The sequence below is a fragment of the Jatropha curcas genome, chromosome 5 (genome assembly GCF_041381405.1).
Source record: "Jatropha curcas cultivar XTBG-Jc1 chromosome 5, XTBG_Jcur_1.0, whole genome shotgun sequence".
Lineage (NCBI taxonomy): Eukaryota > Viridiplantae > Streptophyta > Magnoliopsida > Malpighiales > Euphorbiaceae > Jatropha > Jatropha curcas.
This window is the reverse complement of record NC_143155.1, coordinates 29,499,806-29,517,793: the sequence shown is the minus strand read 5'-3', so window position 1 is coordinate 29,517,793 and position 17,988 is coordinate 29,499,806. Positions and strand designations below refer to the sequence as shown.

At 34.8% G+C, this 17,988-nt stretch overlaps 3 protein-coding genes across 9 annotated transcripts; 1 reads left to right on the top strand and 2 right to left on the bottom strand.

Moving 5' to 3' along the window:
• Window positions 1–1,175: 1,175 nt before the first annotated feature.
• Window positions 1,176–2,907, top strand: LOC105643359 (gibberellin 20 oxidase 2). Its single transcript, XM_012228457.4, has 3 exons — window positions 1,176–1,921; window positions 2,012–2,333; window positions 2,419–2,907. The coding sequence occupies exons 1-3, from the start codon at window positions 1,392–1,394 to the stop codon at window positions 2,680–2,682; spliced, it is 1,116 nt and encodes a 371-aa protein (XP_012083847.1). The 5' UTR covers window positions 1,176–1,391; the 3' UTR covers window positions 2,683–2,907.
• A 1,942-nt stretch (window positions 2,908–4,849) lies between these two features.
• GAUT1 (galacturonosyltransferase 1) lies at window positions 4,850–11,147 on the bottom strand. Of its 7 annotated transcripts, none has more exons than XM_012228131.4 (12): window positions 10,793–11,112; window positions 10,539–10,714; window positions 8,948–8,982; window positions 8,779–8,838; window positions 8,518–8,652; window positions 8,316–8,379; window positions 8,186–8,232; window positions 7,670–8,004; window positions 7,166–7,523; window positions 6,079–6,666; window positions 5,589–5,884; window positions 4,850–5,142 (listed from the first exon to the last, which is right to left on the bottom strand). In XM_012228131.4, exons 2-11 carry the CDS (start codon window positions 10,699–10,701, stop codon window positions 5,609–5,611), a joined length of 2,061 nt encoding a protein of 686 aa, XP_012083521.1. In that variant the 5' UTR covers window positions 10,702–10,714; window positions 10,793–11,112; the 3' UTR covers window positions 4,850–5,142; window positions 5,589–5,608. The 7 variants fall into 7 exon arrangements, with proteins under 7 accessions (XP_012083521.1, XP_012083523.1, XP_089578301.1 ...); XM_012228133.4 differs by lacking the exon at window positions 4,850–5,142 and having other exon boundaries at window positions 5,238–5,884; window positions 10,793–10,812; window positions 10,992–11,114; XM_089722175.1 differs by lacking the exon at window positions 4,850–5,142 and having other exon boundaries at window positions 5,238–5,884; window positions 10,539–10,704; window positions 10,793–10,812; window positions 10,992–11,107.
• Window positions 11,148–11,900: 753 nt separating this feature from the next.
• Window positions 11,901–15,208, bottom strand: SAP18 (SIN3 associated polypeptide P18). The gene is made up of 6 exons (XM_012228129.4): window positions 14,995–15,208; window positions 14,549–14,581; window positions 13,537–13,647; window positions 12,592–12,687; window positions 12,216–12,287; window positions 11,901–12,138 (listed from the first exon to the last, which is right to left on the bottom strand). Exons 1-6 carry the CDS (start codon window positions 15,091–15,093, stop codon window positions 12,106–12,108), a joined length of 444 nt encoding a protein of 147 aa, XP_012083519.1. The 5' UTR covers window positions 15,094–15,208; the 3' UTR covers window positions 11,901–12,105.
• Between the last annotated feature and the right edge of the window lie 2,780 nt (window positions 15,209–17,988).

The window sequence follows — 17,988 nt, the reverse complement described above, 5'->3', positions numbered from 1 at the left end:
AAGTGAGTCAGCTTATCAAGATTACCTTTCCAGCTCTCCCTCAATATGTTGCGAATCTTGCCGTTGTTCAAGATTTATTCACTCCTTTTACTTCGACAACTAATATATACATATATAAGGTTAAATGTGTGGGTTTGTGCTTGTAATTAATTTCTTGACCACTCCAAAATACTATATAGGACTGGGCAACTCGATCTTTTCATTCTTCTACAAAAATGGAATCTCTGCAGCCATATTTGTTGAGGGAATATATATAAATATACATAAATTTTTTTTTTTATTTAAAAAAAATGGTAGGCAATACACACACAAGAGATGTATTTCCAAGAAAAAGAATGTTATAGGAAAGTAGGTCCATCACACAATGTAACATGTACATATCACAGCCAGAATTGGTGGGAATTTTATTGGCATCCCACAAAGAGGACCTCCTTTCTCATAGCTCCTTTACACTTTTCTTTTTCTTTTTTTAATTTATCCTTTAAAAATTTATTTAATACTCATGCATTGATAGATAAACAGTGTGTATGTATATATATTTTCGGTCTCTGACACTTAATCATTATTTAATATACTCTTTGTCTTAAAATTATAGTTTCAATTTCCTTATCGAGTGCCTTAAAATCGAGAGTATAATTTTGAAACTAAGAGAGTAATTATTTGGGATTAAGTTATACATGCACGTTCTGATTTAAAAAATCTTATATCAAATGGGTAATAAATATTCATTTGATTTAGGGCCTATTTATGAAGGTCTATTTTTATTTTTTTAGAAACGAAAATTAATTATAATTTTTTCATTTTTATTTCTTATAATGATTTAATTATTTTTGAGAAATTTCAATAGTGGAGAGTAAATTATTTATTAGCAAATTTTCTTGAAATCATTATAAATTTCAGTGGAGAATAAAATAAATTCTATTTTACATTTGATATAATAATACAGAAAAATATGAAAAAAAAAAAAGAAATTGGATAATAGAGAAGAAAATGGGAAAATGGGTTTGAAAATATGGATATATAAAGTGTTATGAGTTTCATAAATTTAATTTCTAATTAAAAATTTGATATAAAAAAGTCCAAAAATAAAATAAAAATAAAAAAACCACAACAAACACTAGCAAATGATTATAGTAATTGAAGCAACAAGGACGAAGCATGAGACTAGAGAGGAATGACGCAACAGTGAAAACAATAAGATTCTACTTCTAGTATTTTTGTTCCCTCACCTTAACCAAGAACGGCCTTGGCTTTTCTTTCCTCTCCCTTCCAACCCCTTATTAAAATACACTCTCTCTCTGTCTCTCTCTCTCTCCTATCTCCTTCTTGATATGTATATATATATATACATGCCGATTCTTGATCGCTAGTGCATTAACTGAAAAATAGCAATGTCTCCTCCTGAACCTCCCCAACGAGCAGACCATGTCGAACAAGAGAAAGAACCTTTGGTTTTCGAGTTGATTCTTCAACATGAATCCAACATACCCTCTCAGTTCATTTGGCCTGAAGATGAGAAACCATGCCTTGACTCGCCACAACTTGAGATTCCGCCTATCGACTTGGGTAGTTTCTTGTCCCGAGACCCAAAAGTTGAGGCAAAAACAATAGAGCTTGTTAATGAGGCATGCAAGAAGCATGGATTCTTTCTAGTTGTTAATCATGGAGTTGATTCGCAGCTTATAGCTAAAGCTCATGAGTATATGGACATTTTCTTTCGTATGCCACTTGCAGAGAAGCAGAGAGCTCAAAGAAAGATAGGAGAGCACTGTGGCTATGCGAGCAGCTTCACTGGCAGGTTCTCCTCAAAACTTCCGTGGAAAGAAACTCTTTCTTTCCGATATTCTGCTGACGATAACTTGTCCAACATTGTTCAAGAATATTTCATCAACGTTATGGGACCAGATTTCAAACAATTTGGGTAAGCATAAGATAATATCAATATTCTAATTAAACTGATCTTTAATTTGAAATATTTAACATATATTTTGTTTTCGAATATAATATATAGACAGGTGTACCAAGAATATTGCGAAGCCATGAACAGTCTGTCCCTTGGTATTATGGAGCTGTTGGGGATAAGTCTGGGACTGGGAAGAGCATACTTTAGAGAATTCTTTCAAGAAAATGATTCAATAATGAGGTTAAATCATTATCCTCCTTGCCAAAAACCAGACTTCACTCTTGGAACTGGGCCTCACTGTGACCCAACCTCATTAACCATTCTTCATCAAGATGAAGTTGGTGGCCTGCAAGTGTTCGTCGATGATAAATGGCATGCTGTTCGACCCGATCCACAAGCTTTTGTTGTTAATATTGGTGATACATTCATGGTAAAAAACTGAAAGATTTTATGCATTCACATTATTTTTTGATTTGAAATAGTTGACTACGTAATTAATTGGATTCTTCCTGCAGGCTCTATCAAATGGGATATTCAAGAGTTGCTTGCACAGAGCAGTGGTAAATAACAGAAGAGAAAGGAAATCATTGGCTTTCTTTCTATGTCCAAACATGGAGAAGGTAGTGAAACCACCACATAATTTGGTAGACTTGAAAAATCCAAGGAAGTACCCAGACTTCACATGGTCAACTCTGCTAGAATTTACACAGAAGCATTACAGGGCAGACATGAAAACCCTAGATGTCTTCACAACCTGGCTGCAACAAAACAATATATAGCTGATGATATTGCGAGAAAAAGGCAACAGAAACACCAAAAAAATACGCCAGCTGGTCTTTGTGACTACGCCTTAATGTTGGACAGAATCATATGAATGAAAGAAGCAAATTGTAGGAATAAAGCAAATACAAATATATGTAGAGAGAGAGAGTTAGCTTCTTTTATTTTTGCTACTTTTTTTTATTATTATTTCTTATTTGGAAATTAAGGATGGATTCCATGTACTTTTGTTTTTGGCCTTCCCCAGATTCTTGCTGCCTCGACCTTGTTTCTGTTTTTGCATGCATGTACAACTCCTCCTTTAATTCTCTTTACTCCTACATTTATTCTTTATTTCCGATACCAACCCCGTCTCCAATTTTTTTTTTATTTATTACATTAAATAATTGCTATTTGAGACTAGTATAATTAAATTAATTTAGACTTTAAATATGTAAGTTGAAAATTTTGAGTTTTCATTTAACTAATTAGTGCCTACGATCTGTAACTGTATAAAGCCAATTTGGTTCACATGTAATACATAACTGGACTTCAAATAATTTATACAGTAATCTTGTTATAACTAATTATAAAAAGATTACTATATTAACTTAATTACCACAGGAATGGCAGAAAACATATAAAATAAAGAAAAAAGAAAACAGAGAGAGAGAGATGCCAACTGCGTGGATTAACTGAAGAGAATATAATGTTAGTTAGGGTTTACAGATATAGGAAGTCAGAAAGCTACTTTGGGTTTTGCTTCAGCCATGTGTGCCCTGGATCCTCCACGCCACCTTATTTGTATAAGCAAATTCTACGTCAAGCTCCAATTTTGCTGGACCTTTTGACGCTATAGCTATACTCATTTTCATATAATATATATATATATATATATATATATGTGTATCTTTTCATGTGCATTATTATTTCTGTTGTAGATCTATATTTATATATATATGTAGGCCATATATACCTCTCTTTTTGTTTTGTTTCTTGGATTCTCATAGCTTTTGGAGGAAAAGCTGATAGGGAAACAAAATGTTATCAGTGATGTGAGATAGGGAGAAGGTAACCTTTCAACTGCCCAAAAGTTAGATGTAGTGGAAGGACAATAAGGAGCGCGTTGATTTGATTAAATCTCCATCTCCATCTCCATGATAAAGAAAAGATGGTCGTATATTAAAATTCCAGAGCTTGCAGAGAAACTAAGGATAAAAAAACCACTAAGTAGAGAATTAGTGGAGGTACTTTGAGTAATGTTTCCATCACCACCACACAAGGTGTAGATTATGGAGGAAGTGGAGACCCATATACTATTGTAAATATCAAATCTTGCCCATGCCAAATATCTTGTAATTTCCCATCAATTTGATCCTTGTAGTACATTTTTCAATTACGATAGATTCGTTTTTTACCACTTTTCTAAAGTTATTGATTTGACAGTAAATTTATGCGTACAATAATTTTTTTGATTAGTGTGAGATTTAAGCTTTTTTTTTTTTTTTTAATTTGAATCTATGATATGATTCTTTTTGGTTAATTTGTGCATGTCTAATAAATAAACAATTATATTTTTGAACCGAGGCAGAAAGCTAAAATAATTAGATAGTATGTCCTGAAAAAGAGAATATTAATATTGTGTTTTGATTTTGATTTTGATTTTGAAATTAGATTAAATAAAATGCAACGCGTGTTTGAACTAAATCAAGGAATATCACTTTTAACAAAATTAATTAATTACTTCATGCTGAGTTAAAAGTTGAGGATAGAATTTGTACCTCAAGTAAAAAATAAAAAATATTGCAGTTTTGAGGAAAAAAAAAACGATTCACCAGCCCACATGTGGTGCCTATAAAAAGATGATAGCACATGATTCCTTTGCCGAGGCTGTTCTGCTGCTTATAGTAAATTAAATAATAATAAAAGAAGCATTGCTTTTTTCACCAGAAACTAAATAAATAAAAGAAACAGACAAACCAATTATTAGAGAATTTTGTTTTATAAATAAATATCAAGGCCAATTTTCACCATCCACGTTTCCGTACGTTTGAATAATTTTACCAAAAGGAATTCAGTACCTTTAGGTGGACGTCAGTCATGGAGATAATGGGGGGCAGCGATAATGCCATGTTTGACTGTGATTTGTGCTACTGTGTTTCTACAAGATGATAGAAGAAAGATCAATTCTAAAGAATTGCGGGAATTAGAATCTTTCAATTACATTACATATATGTTTACACTTCAACTAACTGTTTCAAATTAATTTTTGGTGCCAAATCCTTCTTCATTACATCTTTTTCTGGGGAAAAATTATTTAAAGAAAATTTTCCGCAACACTTTCGCATCAGCTATTTGAAATCATGCAGAGAACCCGACAACACGTAGTTAAAGATTAAGACCTGACCAGAGCATCAAGCCAAGCTGGCAAACGGAAATAGCATCTTACTGAAGCAGCCAACCAATCAAGTTTTCCACCTCTTGGGATATTAATCAGCAGCAAAAAAAAAAAAAAAAAAAAAAAAAAAAAAAAAAAAAAAAAAAAAACAAAATAATCCATCATATTAGTAGGTCATTGTAAAAAGAATTCGACACATTCACTTTTATATAAAAGCTTTACTGGTACTGTCGGAAATCGAACACGAGCTCTAAAGAAATGAAAAGGGGGAGCGAGAAGAAGAAAAGAACTGCGTTGTATGCTATTTTACAGGTCAGCAATGCATAATCTCTATTACCTAGTTCAAATGGATAAGGGGTAATGAAAAACAAATTTAATGAATTACAATTAAGAAACAATATGGGCTAGAAGGAAATGCAGCACAGAAAATTCAACTGCATTCCTTCAACTGCATTTCCTTCTCATGTTCTAAATCAGTTCATCAGCACTCGTATTTGCACAGAGAGAATGAACACCATTTGGCTGTACCTTAGTGAATTTGATCGAGTTCATTCACTCAGATTGCAGCTGTGAAGGTATGGATGATCATACTTGATGTACTTGGTCCAGTACGTCCGATATTTTGTCATTGCTATCTCTAGCCATGGCTTCATGTTGCCATTATAGTGTATAACAGCTGCATTATCAATCTCTGACCGATCAACACTTGGATTGTAACCCAAACCAAGGACATGCCATGACTTCTCAAGTGGATGTGTCAGACCATAGAATGTAATTAGACCTGGGGGCAATGTTCCGAGCTTCCAGAGCACCCTATCTTCATTCTGGTATCCAATAAAATGAAAAAAGAATGTCAGAACGTAAGGAGATTGTACATTCACTTAATAACTGACCAAAAAACAGAGGCAGATTTAACTCCTGATTTTAATAACTAAACAAATACTTCACTTTAAAATGCCATGAAAGAAATCATAGTTTACACATAACAAGAACAACAAATAAAGTTTCAAAGACTTACCATTTTTTGCCACTTGTGATATATGCCGGTTATATCCCTCTTTTTCCACTCTTTAAGATCAAAAATATTCATCCCATATGCCCATCCACAAGCATTCGGATCAAAGTTTCTTGCAATATGAGGATTTGTGAAGTTTAGATACTTATCAAAGCGGTGAAAACTTTCACCACAGGTTTCCACTGCCCCATTCACCTTTCCACCCAGATTTACTGACCATAGTCCGGTTAAATCTTTCTGAACAACAATGTCATCATCAAGAAACAGGATCTTATCCAACTTGGGATAGACCTCAGGAAGATAGAATCTCAGGTGGTTCAGCATTGAAAGATACTTTGGGTTCCGGTACTTCAGGTTTGAAGAACCAGATGAAAGAGAGGTTGGATGATTTGCCTTGAAATAATACTCTTTCATTGCAGCAGATTCGAGCTGCCGCAGAACTGGACAGTAGGATGAGTTGAGCCACTTGAATTCATCAACATTTTCAACATGGATTGTGGCTTTTCCTGGAGGGTTCAGCAGAAACCACATATTCATAGCTCCAAAGTTAAGCTTATCAGTAACAAGATGGAATACATGTTTTGCAGGATCCTGCAGTACAGCCAAGAAGCACGTTTAAAAGGGAATTTTTTAGTCAGGGTCCAGTAAAATTGTGAACTAATTATCAAGAACCATTTGTATGTAGTTTTAAGGAAAAATCAACTACAAGCCCATCATAAACCATTAAAATCCAAAAACTAAAATTTAAAATGATATACAAAAGATGATGAGTTAATTAAAGAAAAAAAAGGTTAATCTATAAAGTTCCAAAACCTAAATCAGTGCATAACCAGTGATAATAAGAATGATGTTAATGGTTTAATTAATACTGAAAATTAGTTTAACTTATCAAAAAGTTAACAAATTATTATAATTTTATTTTTCAGGTACTTGATTGCACAAAATTACTGTTCAAGGATCACACTGTAATGGTGCATAAGGTTTAAGGGAAGTCCAAAATTATGCCCTCAGAAATAAGTGGTGTTTGAACTCAACTCTCCCTCCAGAGAAAAAAAATGGAGTTGAGACAATTCACAGACTAAGGAATTACCTTGGCATTCGTGATGGTTGAGTTGACAACGACAGACGCAGCCAAGACATTGTCAGAGAAAAGAGCATAATGGTAAAGATTAGGATTTTCCAAATTCTCGCTTCTGGGGAACTTCCTCTTCTCTGGAGGAAGAAGATAATATTCTATTGTTAGGCGCATAGACAAGCAATGGATTCCATTTGGAACTGTTTTGGCAGCTAACTGACTCAAGAATGTGCTCTGTTTTTTTAAGCTCCTAACTTGCTCATCTGCCGTTTGAAGCATTGCTCTAAGCTTTCCCGTAACCAACTTGCAATCGTACAATTGCTCTCTTGCTTTTGACAGCACTTGGCCCATAGCTTTCATTTTTTCAGGAGCACTAAACGTAAATGATATACACGTTAGAAATTTTTTTTAAAATAAAAAACAAACAAATTCCATACCCATCATAATTCAACATGGAAATAAGGAAACAAAGCAGATTACAAAAAACTCCATGGACGGAGACATCCAAAATTGTGTCACCTGTGATGCAGATCAGAATCAGCTGTTGCTTCTCCTACAGCACGCTGACTCTCTTTAAGTCGAGTCTGTAGCTCTTGGTGCAAGTCAAGGTTGTTCTTAATCTTTGCAATACTGATATACACCCTTGCCATTATCATCTGATCCCGCATTATGCGTACTGTTGAGTCAGAGTTCTCATTCTCATTTTCTTTCCTCCATATACTGTATTTGCCAAGAACAGCAGAGTCAACTGATTTAGAACGTTCGATGGCTGCATTTTCCAGCTTCAAAATCACTTCATTGTCTTGTCGTACCAACTCCGCGGCACGCTTTTCCCACCTTTTCTCTCTCAGTTGCTGTAGAATTACAAGGAAATAAAAATTACAACTAAGACTGGCAGAAACATAACTAAAATGAAAGCTCATATCAAATTAATTATCTAGTTGAAGTCCTATGGATTTTTCTAAGGATTAAGATACTAAAAGGAGTTCAAAACTTGAACAATTACAATGTAATGCTTACAAGAATGATACTTACCCTTCGAAGTAATTTGGCAGGTGAGTCACTGGATTGAGAATGATCATCTGCATGGATAATCAGATTCATATTAGAACAAAATGCAGCCAGTAACTATTTGCAAAATAATCAAGTAAAGAAAAACTACTACCAGAGAAGTCATCCCCTTTGCTCTTAGGTGCCTCTTGCTTGGCAACTGCAGCTGGTTTGTTTGGCTATAAAAATGGATAATAAACAAAAACAATCAATGACAAGAAACAGAAGTTGGCAAGAAATTTTATAGGGAAAATTATTGCAGAAAATACAGAAGATCGCACCAGATTAATGCCAGGATATGATATAGTTGTACTCACCTCAGAAGTGCTGGTATTCTTGACTAATGTCTCCACACCTACAACTTTCCATGAAGCTGACAAATTGTTTTTTCTGAACGCATCAAGGCTTAAAGGTCCCAGATCAGCTGTGCTTTCTTTGATAACATCAATGACCTATAAGGCTGATTTGATTAGAAGGCTGTTCGATTAAAAATATAAATATAAAACCATATAATCACCACTAAAGAAATTGATAAATATGGACTTTTGGTAAACCAACTATCAACAACTGGCACTTGCCTCTTTTGAGAGAAGAGATTTAACATGCTGCAAGGCCAGCCGTTCTCTCCAATCCAAGTCCTGCACCAATCAACCAAGTCTGTCTTTTTTAGGTGATACAGAAGAAGCAGGTAAAACCTGCTACCTAACATATAACCAGGATAAGATGACAACGATTTGAAGAAGCTACCTGCTTATTGGAACCAACAGGGATACTATTTTGATCTGCAGAGGCAGTAATAATCACTTTAAACATAGGACTCACAAGCTCAACAAAACAGCAAACAAATTACATTCAGACAAATGCTTATAAATCTAAAAGATAACAGCAAAAGTTGGATCAACTTAATTGACGTGCTACAAGTATAATAGTGGAATAGCATGTTCGGAATAGCAAATCAACCACATTATACGCCATGCATGTGGATAAGATTGAGGGTGCCTCAAAGAGGGAGGGTGAAAAGGATGAAGATGGAAAGATACAAATGCCTGATCCCTAAAAGGAAAAATCAAAGATAAGAAAGCAGCAGACCATATAACCACACCCTAAAGGGAGGAATATGGATTATTGTGAGAATTCAGTACAGAAATCTATCTGTTTGGTTCAGTCTCACACTCTAATCTGAATGCATTAAGACGACAATAAACTTGAATGGTAAAAACTGGCAAAATAAAAGCTGCAAACTTGAGAATATAGAGTTCATTCGCCTTTGGGCATGAACACTATTGGGCTACGTACCAAAAGTAAGTTACAACACTAAACCCCTTATTGAGACAATACATCAAATATCAATTGTAGAAAGGGCACTGAACTCGTTGACCACTCTCTTCAATATTTGTTGCCAAAACAATCTTGGGTCTCGTTCTTGGAATTATATATGCAACTTCTCTCCCCAGAATGCATATGAACACAGCAAAATGTAAACTGCTCATGAAGTTTGTATAACCAGAAAAGAGTAACAAGCATGCATATGTGCATATAGATAAGGGGGGAAAAAAGAATAGTACATATCCAAAAAGCAATGGCTAAAAAGTTTCCCATCCTTGAGAGGAAAGAAAGAAGTTCTTTTCCTCTTTAAATAAGATCACCCCAGCAAATAGACTAGGACAGAATTACCAGAGTCACCAAAGTCCTTCCCTTCGTAAAAGGCAAAGGATCACATAGATCCACAAATTGAAAATCATAGTGACAAACAGAAATGTAAGAGAAGATATTATGTATATGGTAAAACAAGAACAATAAACATTTTCCTCAGAGTCTATAGGTGGCATAAATATAATATCTGTAAATTAGCTAGACATAAGATCACATCTGAAACAAAAATGCGAATAGATAGACAGAGGATAATATAATTTGTCATGCATAAGTCAACTACCGTGCATCTATTGGGGAAGTGGCCACAACTTAAAGAAATCTAACTTGTTCCCACTCACCCATGCCTGTTTCCAAGGAAAATAAAGCTGCAAGAAATTGCCTGGAAACTATCTGGAGAATTGTGGGTGGTTTTCCATGCTAAAGGGATAAAATTCAGTATATTTTCGGTCTCAAAAGCAACTAGAGCAATAATGAAAACAAACAATACGTAATCAAATCAATGGCACGAGACACTAGAACTTCAAACAATATTCGTCTAGTTTGATTACTTTGGATGCTTCACAATTTCAGCGTTAAAGCAAACACTAACAGCAGCTATGAATTATTCCTGGAGATGGAAAATGAGATCTACTAAATACAGATAAAATTATTGAAATTAACGAGTGAAGTGAAGTAGAGAGCTAACCAATCGAAGCATTTGTATGAAGTCCCCGGCCAACAAAAAAAATCAACGGCGCAAGAATAGAGAAGAAAATGACAAGTGCAATCGGCAACCGAGATCCACCGCCTCCGGCTCCACCTCGGTTCCTGTGGATGCCGACACCAGAAAATCCACGCTTCAACGCCATTGCCTATGAAAACCTAAAATCAAAACCTAACAAACTCACATACTGAAAAATGGGGGAGAGAGGATAAAAGGAGGGCGAAATGAGAACTTACGAGCGAAAATGAGAAGAGATCTAGCGGGAATGCATTTGAAGGAAGAGACAAGAATGGGAGTGAAAGTGGGAAAGCGTGTAAACGAAGCAAAATGCAGAGAGTAAAAGAGTTGTGATTAGAATTAAATTTCAAAATTATCAATTTTCATCAAAACGTAACTCTAGAGAAAGAGAGAGTTTATTGGATTGGATAAGAACACCTATCTTCACTTTCGGAATTTGCTTTTCTTCTCCTCTTCTCTTCTCTTCTCTCTCTCTCTCTCCACCGCATTATTACCGGCCATAATTTTTTTTTTTCTTTTTTCAGAAACCAACCAAGGCCGACGATAATTTTTTTTTTCTTTTTTAAATTTATTAGGAATAACAGATATAGAAAAACCAATCAATCATGACAATAGATTGTGAGGCTAAATAAAAGTAATTACACATTATCATTATTATGGCCTATTAAAAAAATAACAAAATTCTGTTTATCAATCAATTAATAATAAACAGAGGTAATTAATTTGTGATCTTTAATTAATTGTATTAAGATTAAATACATAATGCAGGAGTTGACTCAAGTTAAACAGATTTTTGACCCTCTTAAGTCGGTGCCACAAAAAATTGCTCCATCCGTTCCATTACCGCTGGAGAATACATTAGTTTTAATATTTACTTATAATTATAATTAATAATCATTCCAACTCAAAATATAAATCATTTTAAAAAATATTTTCTCCAATTTTACCCTTATACAGTAATAATTATGGTTACCAATGAAGATTGGTTCAGTATTGATATCCTGACGTATCTACTAATGCGTTAGAGACTTGAAAGCAATATAAATCTCACGAGGCAAATGATGCACCGAGTTGATGATTAAATGGCTATTGAAATTAAGAGCTGAATAACTAAGTAATAGAGTTATTTAAACTACTGAATACATTATTTTCCAACGGCACTTTTTGATTAGAGGAGATCTCAACTCAACAACTGCACCGCTGAGATGGGGACTAATTATTAACCACAACTAGCATCCTCTTACCTGGCCCCAAACATCTAAAAACGTTCAAATCAATTAGGGCAGCTCATCGAAGTTAAATTGTAGAAAATGTTCATGAATAACATGCAGAATAAAACAAGATATGAAATAAGGAAGATGCAGTAGATAACACCACCTGTCTACTATTTGACAAGGTTCATCCTTTTTGCTAATATTCTAAAAACTTTGGCAAATACAACATTGTTATAATCTTACCACAAACATCCAAAATCAAACTAATGATGCACCAACTTAATACACCGTAAAAACTAAAAAATGTGAAAACTTCTCTACATAATTGCAACATCCAAATAATCTCCAATCTGCAGGGGTGAAACAAATGTTAGCAACACTCAGGTTTAGAATAAAAAAACATATCAGAAACAGTATTCCCTTTTACCTGGAAACCAAGCTCAGCTAATGTTTTCCCGTCATCCAATTTCCCATTTCTATTAGAAATTGTCGTTCCCACCTTCAGGAAACAATGAAGTTTTCCACAATCAGAAACTTACAGCAAATCTCAATTATACCTCAACCAACACACCTTGCTCATAGTAATAAAGATAGTGATAAGATTTTAATTTCTTGAATTTCGCCTAATAGGGATCTACTTTACTATTTTTTTTGTGGGGGGGTTTTGTTTCTGGGTTAGAGGATAAAAGAAAGGAAGAACAAGAGAAGGAAATTTAAGGGATCTATACATGCACATGATAGAGAATATGCAACTGAAGTTCATTCCCATCCAGAGGGGGGACGGGAAACAGAGAGTGACTGACCTGTCGCACCACAAAACGGCCATGTTTGTCAGGATATACAAAAGCAAAGGACAGTCTTGCATCTCTTCTCCTTGCTGCTGGAGCCACCTCTTTGACCTGTGAAGACATCCCAATAAGCATGGAGACAAAATGACTAGAAACAAAGATGGTGGAGAAAAAAAATGTAGAAAAACATAAAAATAAGTTTCTCCAAAAGATATAGCAAAGGCATGCACCCCAAAATCAGACATAGGAGATAATTTATAACACACGAGGCACTTCCAATGTCATGCAATTGATTAAATAGAAATGACAGAGTTGCCAATTCTCACTTTTCAATGCCATATCTTAAAGGCTCATTTACACCACTTCCCAGTAAGCTACTGCAGAGGAAAAGATTGTGCTCCATGAGCAATGCTAGACCAACCTCTCCCCTATGAGCCAGAACATTACAGGAAAAGGAAATAGTGAAAAGAACAAAGCTATAGGAGAGGGGGTGGGAGGGAGGGGGTGAAGGAAAGCAATGATAAAGGTAATTGCGAGTGGGAGTATGACACTGATTAGCAATAAGTAGAAATCATCATTAGGGAAGTGAGATTATTGAAAAGAAATGATAAGTAGAAACTTCTAATCAATGTGAGACATAGGTATTGCACAGCTCTCATCAACTTATCTTTCCATGAACAATGTAATACTTCCCAATCATCTTGCAGTTTTAGCCTCTCTCAGAACTACATCTGGACTCTAGACTTGATTATGTAAATGTTGAGATCTCTAGAATCTGGTAAGTTTCAAGGTGTTCTTGGGCCTGTACTGAAATTCAACGTGCTCACAAACTTACCAGCAATACTGAGTTTCAGGGCATTCCCTACCTATCATCATACCAATACTAATATTCAAGGCACCGAAAAATTTCCTTCCATTAGATGTTTATAAGCAAAGTAATGGTACATGATGTTTACATACCAAATCTGTTAGCTCCCGAAGAGTGGCATCCTTCCATGTATATATTTGAACCTCATCCTTGGGCTCCTTGCCTCTTACAGCAAACTCTTCCTTGGAATGATGATCCCCTATCTGCAGGAAATTCAGCAAGTCAACCTTCATGTAGATTTCCATATGGATTGCAGAGTTTAGATATTACAATAATAGTTACATTGATAATGTGCCGCAAAATAGCTTCTAAGGATAGTAACTATAAAACCTACCAGCCCTTCAAATGAGATTATTAGAAAAACTAGTACGATGAGAGCAACCAAAACCATTAACTCTAGGCTCCTGCCTAAGATGGAGTAAAATGCCCCAGTGTTGCTCAGAGATAACATTCAATTACTTGGGTTGTGAAGTAAAGTATAACCATCCCTGTTAATAAGGAGACAGGGAACTGCTCCTAATGCTAGCCAGCTCGCGAGAATCTATCTTCAAGCAAAAAACTTATTACCACGCTTAAAGCTCAGATGAGGTAGGCAAAGCTGTCTATTTTCTTTCTAGCAAAAATTTTTTTGATTCTACAAGAAATCAATAAAAGAACATAGAATTAATTGGATTTTTTTTTTTTCTTGTGCATGGTTCCATCAATACAGTGAACAGAATCCCTCTTTATCTTTTTGCTTACTACACATCAAAAAATTTTTTCCATAGATATGAAAGAAAACAATGTCAAAAAAAATTTACAAGGGCGAGTTCAGCAACAGCATTTTGAGATGGAAAAGATGGTCAAATATCTATTATTAACATGCCAAACTATTCCAGCTGAGTTCCTGAAAAACAATGAATTGGAAAGTAATGTTAGTAGTTAATGTTCTATCACATCATATTACTATTGACCATCGGGGTGTGGACTGTGTGTCGAGTCCCTCACATTCCCCTCCTTAATGATCATTCTCAGTCCCCACATACTTATGTAACATGTTGAATATAGAAAGGGAAAAAAAATTAAAGGGAAGAATTCAGTAAGAGCTCAGTGTAGTGAACATACCTCGGTGAAAACACGAAGCAATAAAGGACATGTCTGCGTTCTCAATGGGAGGGCGGAAACAAAAAAGTATTAGAATACATTAAAATAATCAACTAAGGAACACATACTCTTGCAAATGAAGTTCAGTTAACAAATTGGTAGATAAATGCTAATGGCAGCCGAATACCACACAGCGTGGTCTAATGGACTTAACAAGCTTTGAAACAGATATTTTGATATTTCATTAATCAGTGATCAAGTCATAAACAAAGAGCAACCAAATTAGAACATCAAGTCATACAATTGAGCGATAGAGCAGGGAGAAGGAGAATTAGGCTTTGAAACCCTAGACTTTGAGCAACATTTAGGCACACGATGTGAACTTCCTTATTTGAAGCAAAATATGCGCGTGCTTTAAAACCCTAGAAAAATCAATTAACTGAGCTAGAAAGATGAGCATATGGTACCTTTTCACGATCAACAGGTTGAAGAGGAGGAGGACCTCTCTGAGGAGGACCCAATGGCCGCCCTCCTGGTCTCTTTTGCACCTCCGACACTCCCGCCATCTCTCCCTTTGCGTCTCGAATGCCGAAACGAAGATTCTTGAAAGTTTAAGAGCTGTGTTTATTGAGCTGATGACACCGCCACACCGGTGAACTTTAGCTGCAGACGACTGGATATTTGGATTTTCAGAGTGGGCTTGTAAGATATGGGTGATGTTGAGTTCGGCCTTTTTAGGGACCCAAAGTGTTTAATGGAAACCCATCAACTAGTTGTACTGTCCATATCCATAGTCTACAGTCGCACACATTGGAAAAAATCTTCTTATTGGCATAAGATTAACATTAATTGATTGACGTGTAAAAATTAATTAACAAGATGCGTTGGCCTACACCTTTTATGCATGTAACATGTACTACTAGCTAGGGTGTCTGATTTTCCCTATTTTTTTGGTCTTTTCCTTCTCAAATAAATTCCTTAATGAAAAAATGCTAATTATCGTCAAACAAGCTTATTTGAAGAAAAAGAATCAAGAAATTAATAATCACACACATAATCAAAATTGATATGGAGAATCCTGTCCCAATCTAAATTTCATCGCTTTGGAAGACAGGAAATTTTTATCTACTTTCGATATAGGAATCCATTTATACACCAAACTAATCACAATTAATGTTTTAGTTAAAAAAATATTTATAATCATATAAAAAAAATTTTGGTAATTGACTTGATCACCTATATGAAAAAAATTACCTAGAAGACAATGTATATGGAAGATTAAAAAACCACATGTGCCCCACCTCCCACATGAGTTGCAGTGCCGTGAAAGGGAAAGGACCCATGATCCCTACACAAAGTTTCAGTACAGTTAACAGGCCGAAAATAAAAAAGAAAAATCACCAAATAATATTTAAAGAACCACCTTATTGTTATGATGATAAGTATATTTATAGGAGAAATCAAATGAATAATGAATATGGAAAAGAGACAAAAGATAATTCCAAGCAAGTCCCATTTGACTGTCTACTCTTTGTTCCACTTTGATTGCAAGGGAACAAGCCAAGGCATGCTTAAAGCTCAGCTGATAGGGAAGGGTATTGCAAGAAATAGAAATTTGCATTGAAGAAACCCTATTCATCCATTAAAGCTTTCTGTAAATGGTAAACCCTAACCACCACCACCACGTCTTTCAGCCCATTATTGCAATAGGGACAGATTTAGGAACCCAACCCTAGGCTTCTTTGTCCTTGTCCATAGGTGGTAGCTGGATCCATCCACTAAGGAAATTATGTTTAAATGCTGTGACTATTACCCATTCATTTTGGTTTTTGCTTTTTCTTTTTCAACTCTTATCCTATTTGCACCTCTTTCTAGTTACCATATTTTTTTTTTCAGGCCAATTCTGAGGGATAGCTAGCTGTATATATGTATATAAGTTCTCACAGCAATGGGAAAGTCAATACTCTATTCACATGTGCATGCCAATTCTGCTAATTTTCTGCAAGTTGGTTCATCTCGTGACACCCTATTGAGAAATTTTCCAAACTTAAAGTTTTTTTCCTCTTTTCCTCCTTTTTTTTCTTTTCTTTTTTTTTTTTTTTTTGTGCATGGGAGATAGTTATATTACAAACTCATACTATCATGCAAAATATACCATCTATTAAATTAAAAATAATATAAAAAATTATGTTCAAATTCATAATTAACGCAATTTTTTAATGCATGATAAAACCCTTTAATTTTTTTAGTAACATCATCCATGTACTTTTATTTCTTATAGTAACTAATAAACAAAACCCTAATAATGTCAAAAAAAAAAAAAAACAAAACCCTAATTATTTAATTAATCCATGCATAAATTAATATAATTTTCAATCAGAAATGCAGCATCCATTTGGTAATGAGATGATTTCAACAGACTAAAAAGAAGAATAGGCGATTCAAATTTAAAATTGCCCTAAATTGAATTCATAGCCTCACTCTTAAACCAAATCACTAAACTAATAAAAATAAAAAATTTTATTGAAACTAAAGAAAATCGCAATCATGAATGAGCGTGAACAAGACGCGCCCGATAAGAGCAAAGTAGTGTAGAGTAGTAAGAACTGAGTAAGGGTTTGAGTTCAAGTGTGATAAGGAAACGTCCAAGCATGAAAAACACCAACTCAAAGGCGGTGGGGACTCAATTTGGTACTTCCCCTCCGCGACAGACGGTGAATAGTAAAAAAATCAATCCCGTATACAAACACTTACACTTGACCCCAAAAACAAAATTTTGTAATATACTAAAATTCACAAAGCTGAATATGCCAGAAGACATGGGCATAACCATTCATTATGTAGAATCGAAACTGGAAGTTAATTCTAGTAATTATAGGAGCTAACAAAGTGGACATAATTATGAATTTGTTGATTATATATATATTAATTGCTCCATCTAAATTAGTACTTACTAATTAATAATTACTTTTCAGTGCAAAATTTTGACAATTAGAGGACAAACAATTTTCATTACTGAGACTCCATGTAGGAATTCCTCAAGTATCATTCAGACAAAACTCATTCCAAATGAAACAATATTCAGTTTAGATTCCATGTCTTTGTCTTGGAGCAGCTTATATAGCAGGATTTAGAAAATGCTAGCTATTTCAGCCGTTCATACTTGTGTACGGTAGTTATATACTGTACTGTATGTTCATCCTTAGCTTATGTATGCATCCGGGTATTCTCATTTTTACGGGAATTAAGGTCTTTTGTTGCCCGGTTAATATATCTTTAGCTGTGAGAACAGATTTTTAATATATCTCTTGTACAAATTTTTCCCAAAAAAAAAAAAAAGGTGACTAGGCATGACTTGTTGACCGTTGTGGGAGGTAGCGCGTGTCGTGTCTGCTCGAGTAAGGAGACTTGAAAAAGTAAATTTCTTAGGGAGAAACTGAAGGAAGCCTGTAGTACACACT

Coding starts and splice junctions, on each gene's coding strand:
- LOC105643359 (XM_012228457.4), top strand. CDS start 1,392: ATGTCTCCTCCTGAACCTCCCCAACGAGCAGACCATGTCGAACAAGAG. Junction 1,922..2,011: donor CCAGATTTCAAACAATTTGG/GTAAGCATAAGA, acceptor TATAATATATAG/ACAGGTGTACCAAGAATATT. Junction 2,334..2,418: donor ATATTGGTGATACATTCATG/GTAAAAAACTGA, acceptor TTCTTCCTGCAG/GCTCTATCAAATGGGATATT.
- GAUT1 (XM_012228134.4), bottom strand. CDS start 10,701: ATGGCGTTGAAGCGTGGATTTTCTGGTGTCGGCATCCACAGGAACCGA. Junction 8,653..8,778: donor AATCTCTTCTCTCAAAAGAG/GCAAGTGCCAGT, acceptor TCAGCCTTATAG/GTCATTGATGTTATCAAAGA. Junction 7,524..7,669: donor GATTCTGATCTGCATCACAG/GTGACACAATTT, acceptor ATTTACGTTTAG/TGCTCCTGAAAAAATGAAAG.
- SAP18 (XM_012228129.4), bottom strand. CDS start 15,093: ATGGCGGGAGTGTCGGAGGTGCAAAAGAGACCAGGAGGGCGGCCATTG. Junction 12,288..12,591: donor GCCGTTTTGTGGTGCGACAG/GTCAGTCACTCT, acceptor TGTTTCCTGAAG/GTGGGAACGACAATTTCTAA. Junction 12,139..12,215: donor TAGCTGAGCTTGGTTTCCAG/GTAAAAGGGAAT, acceptor TCACCCCTGCAG/ATTGGAGATTATTTGGATGT.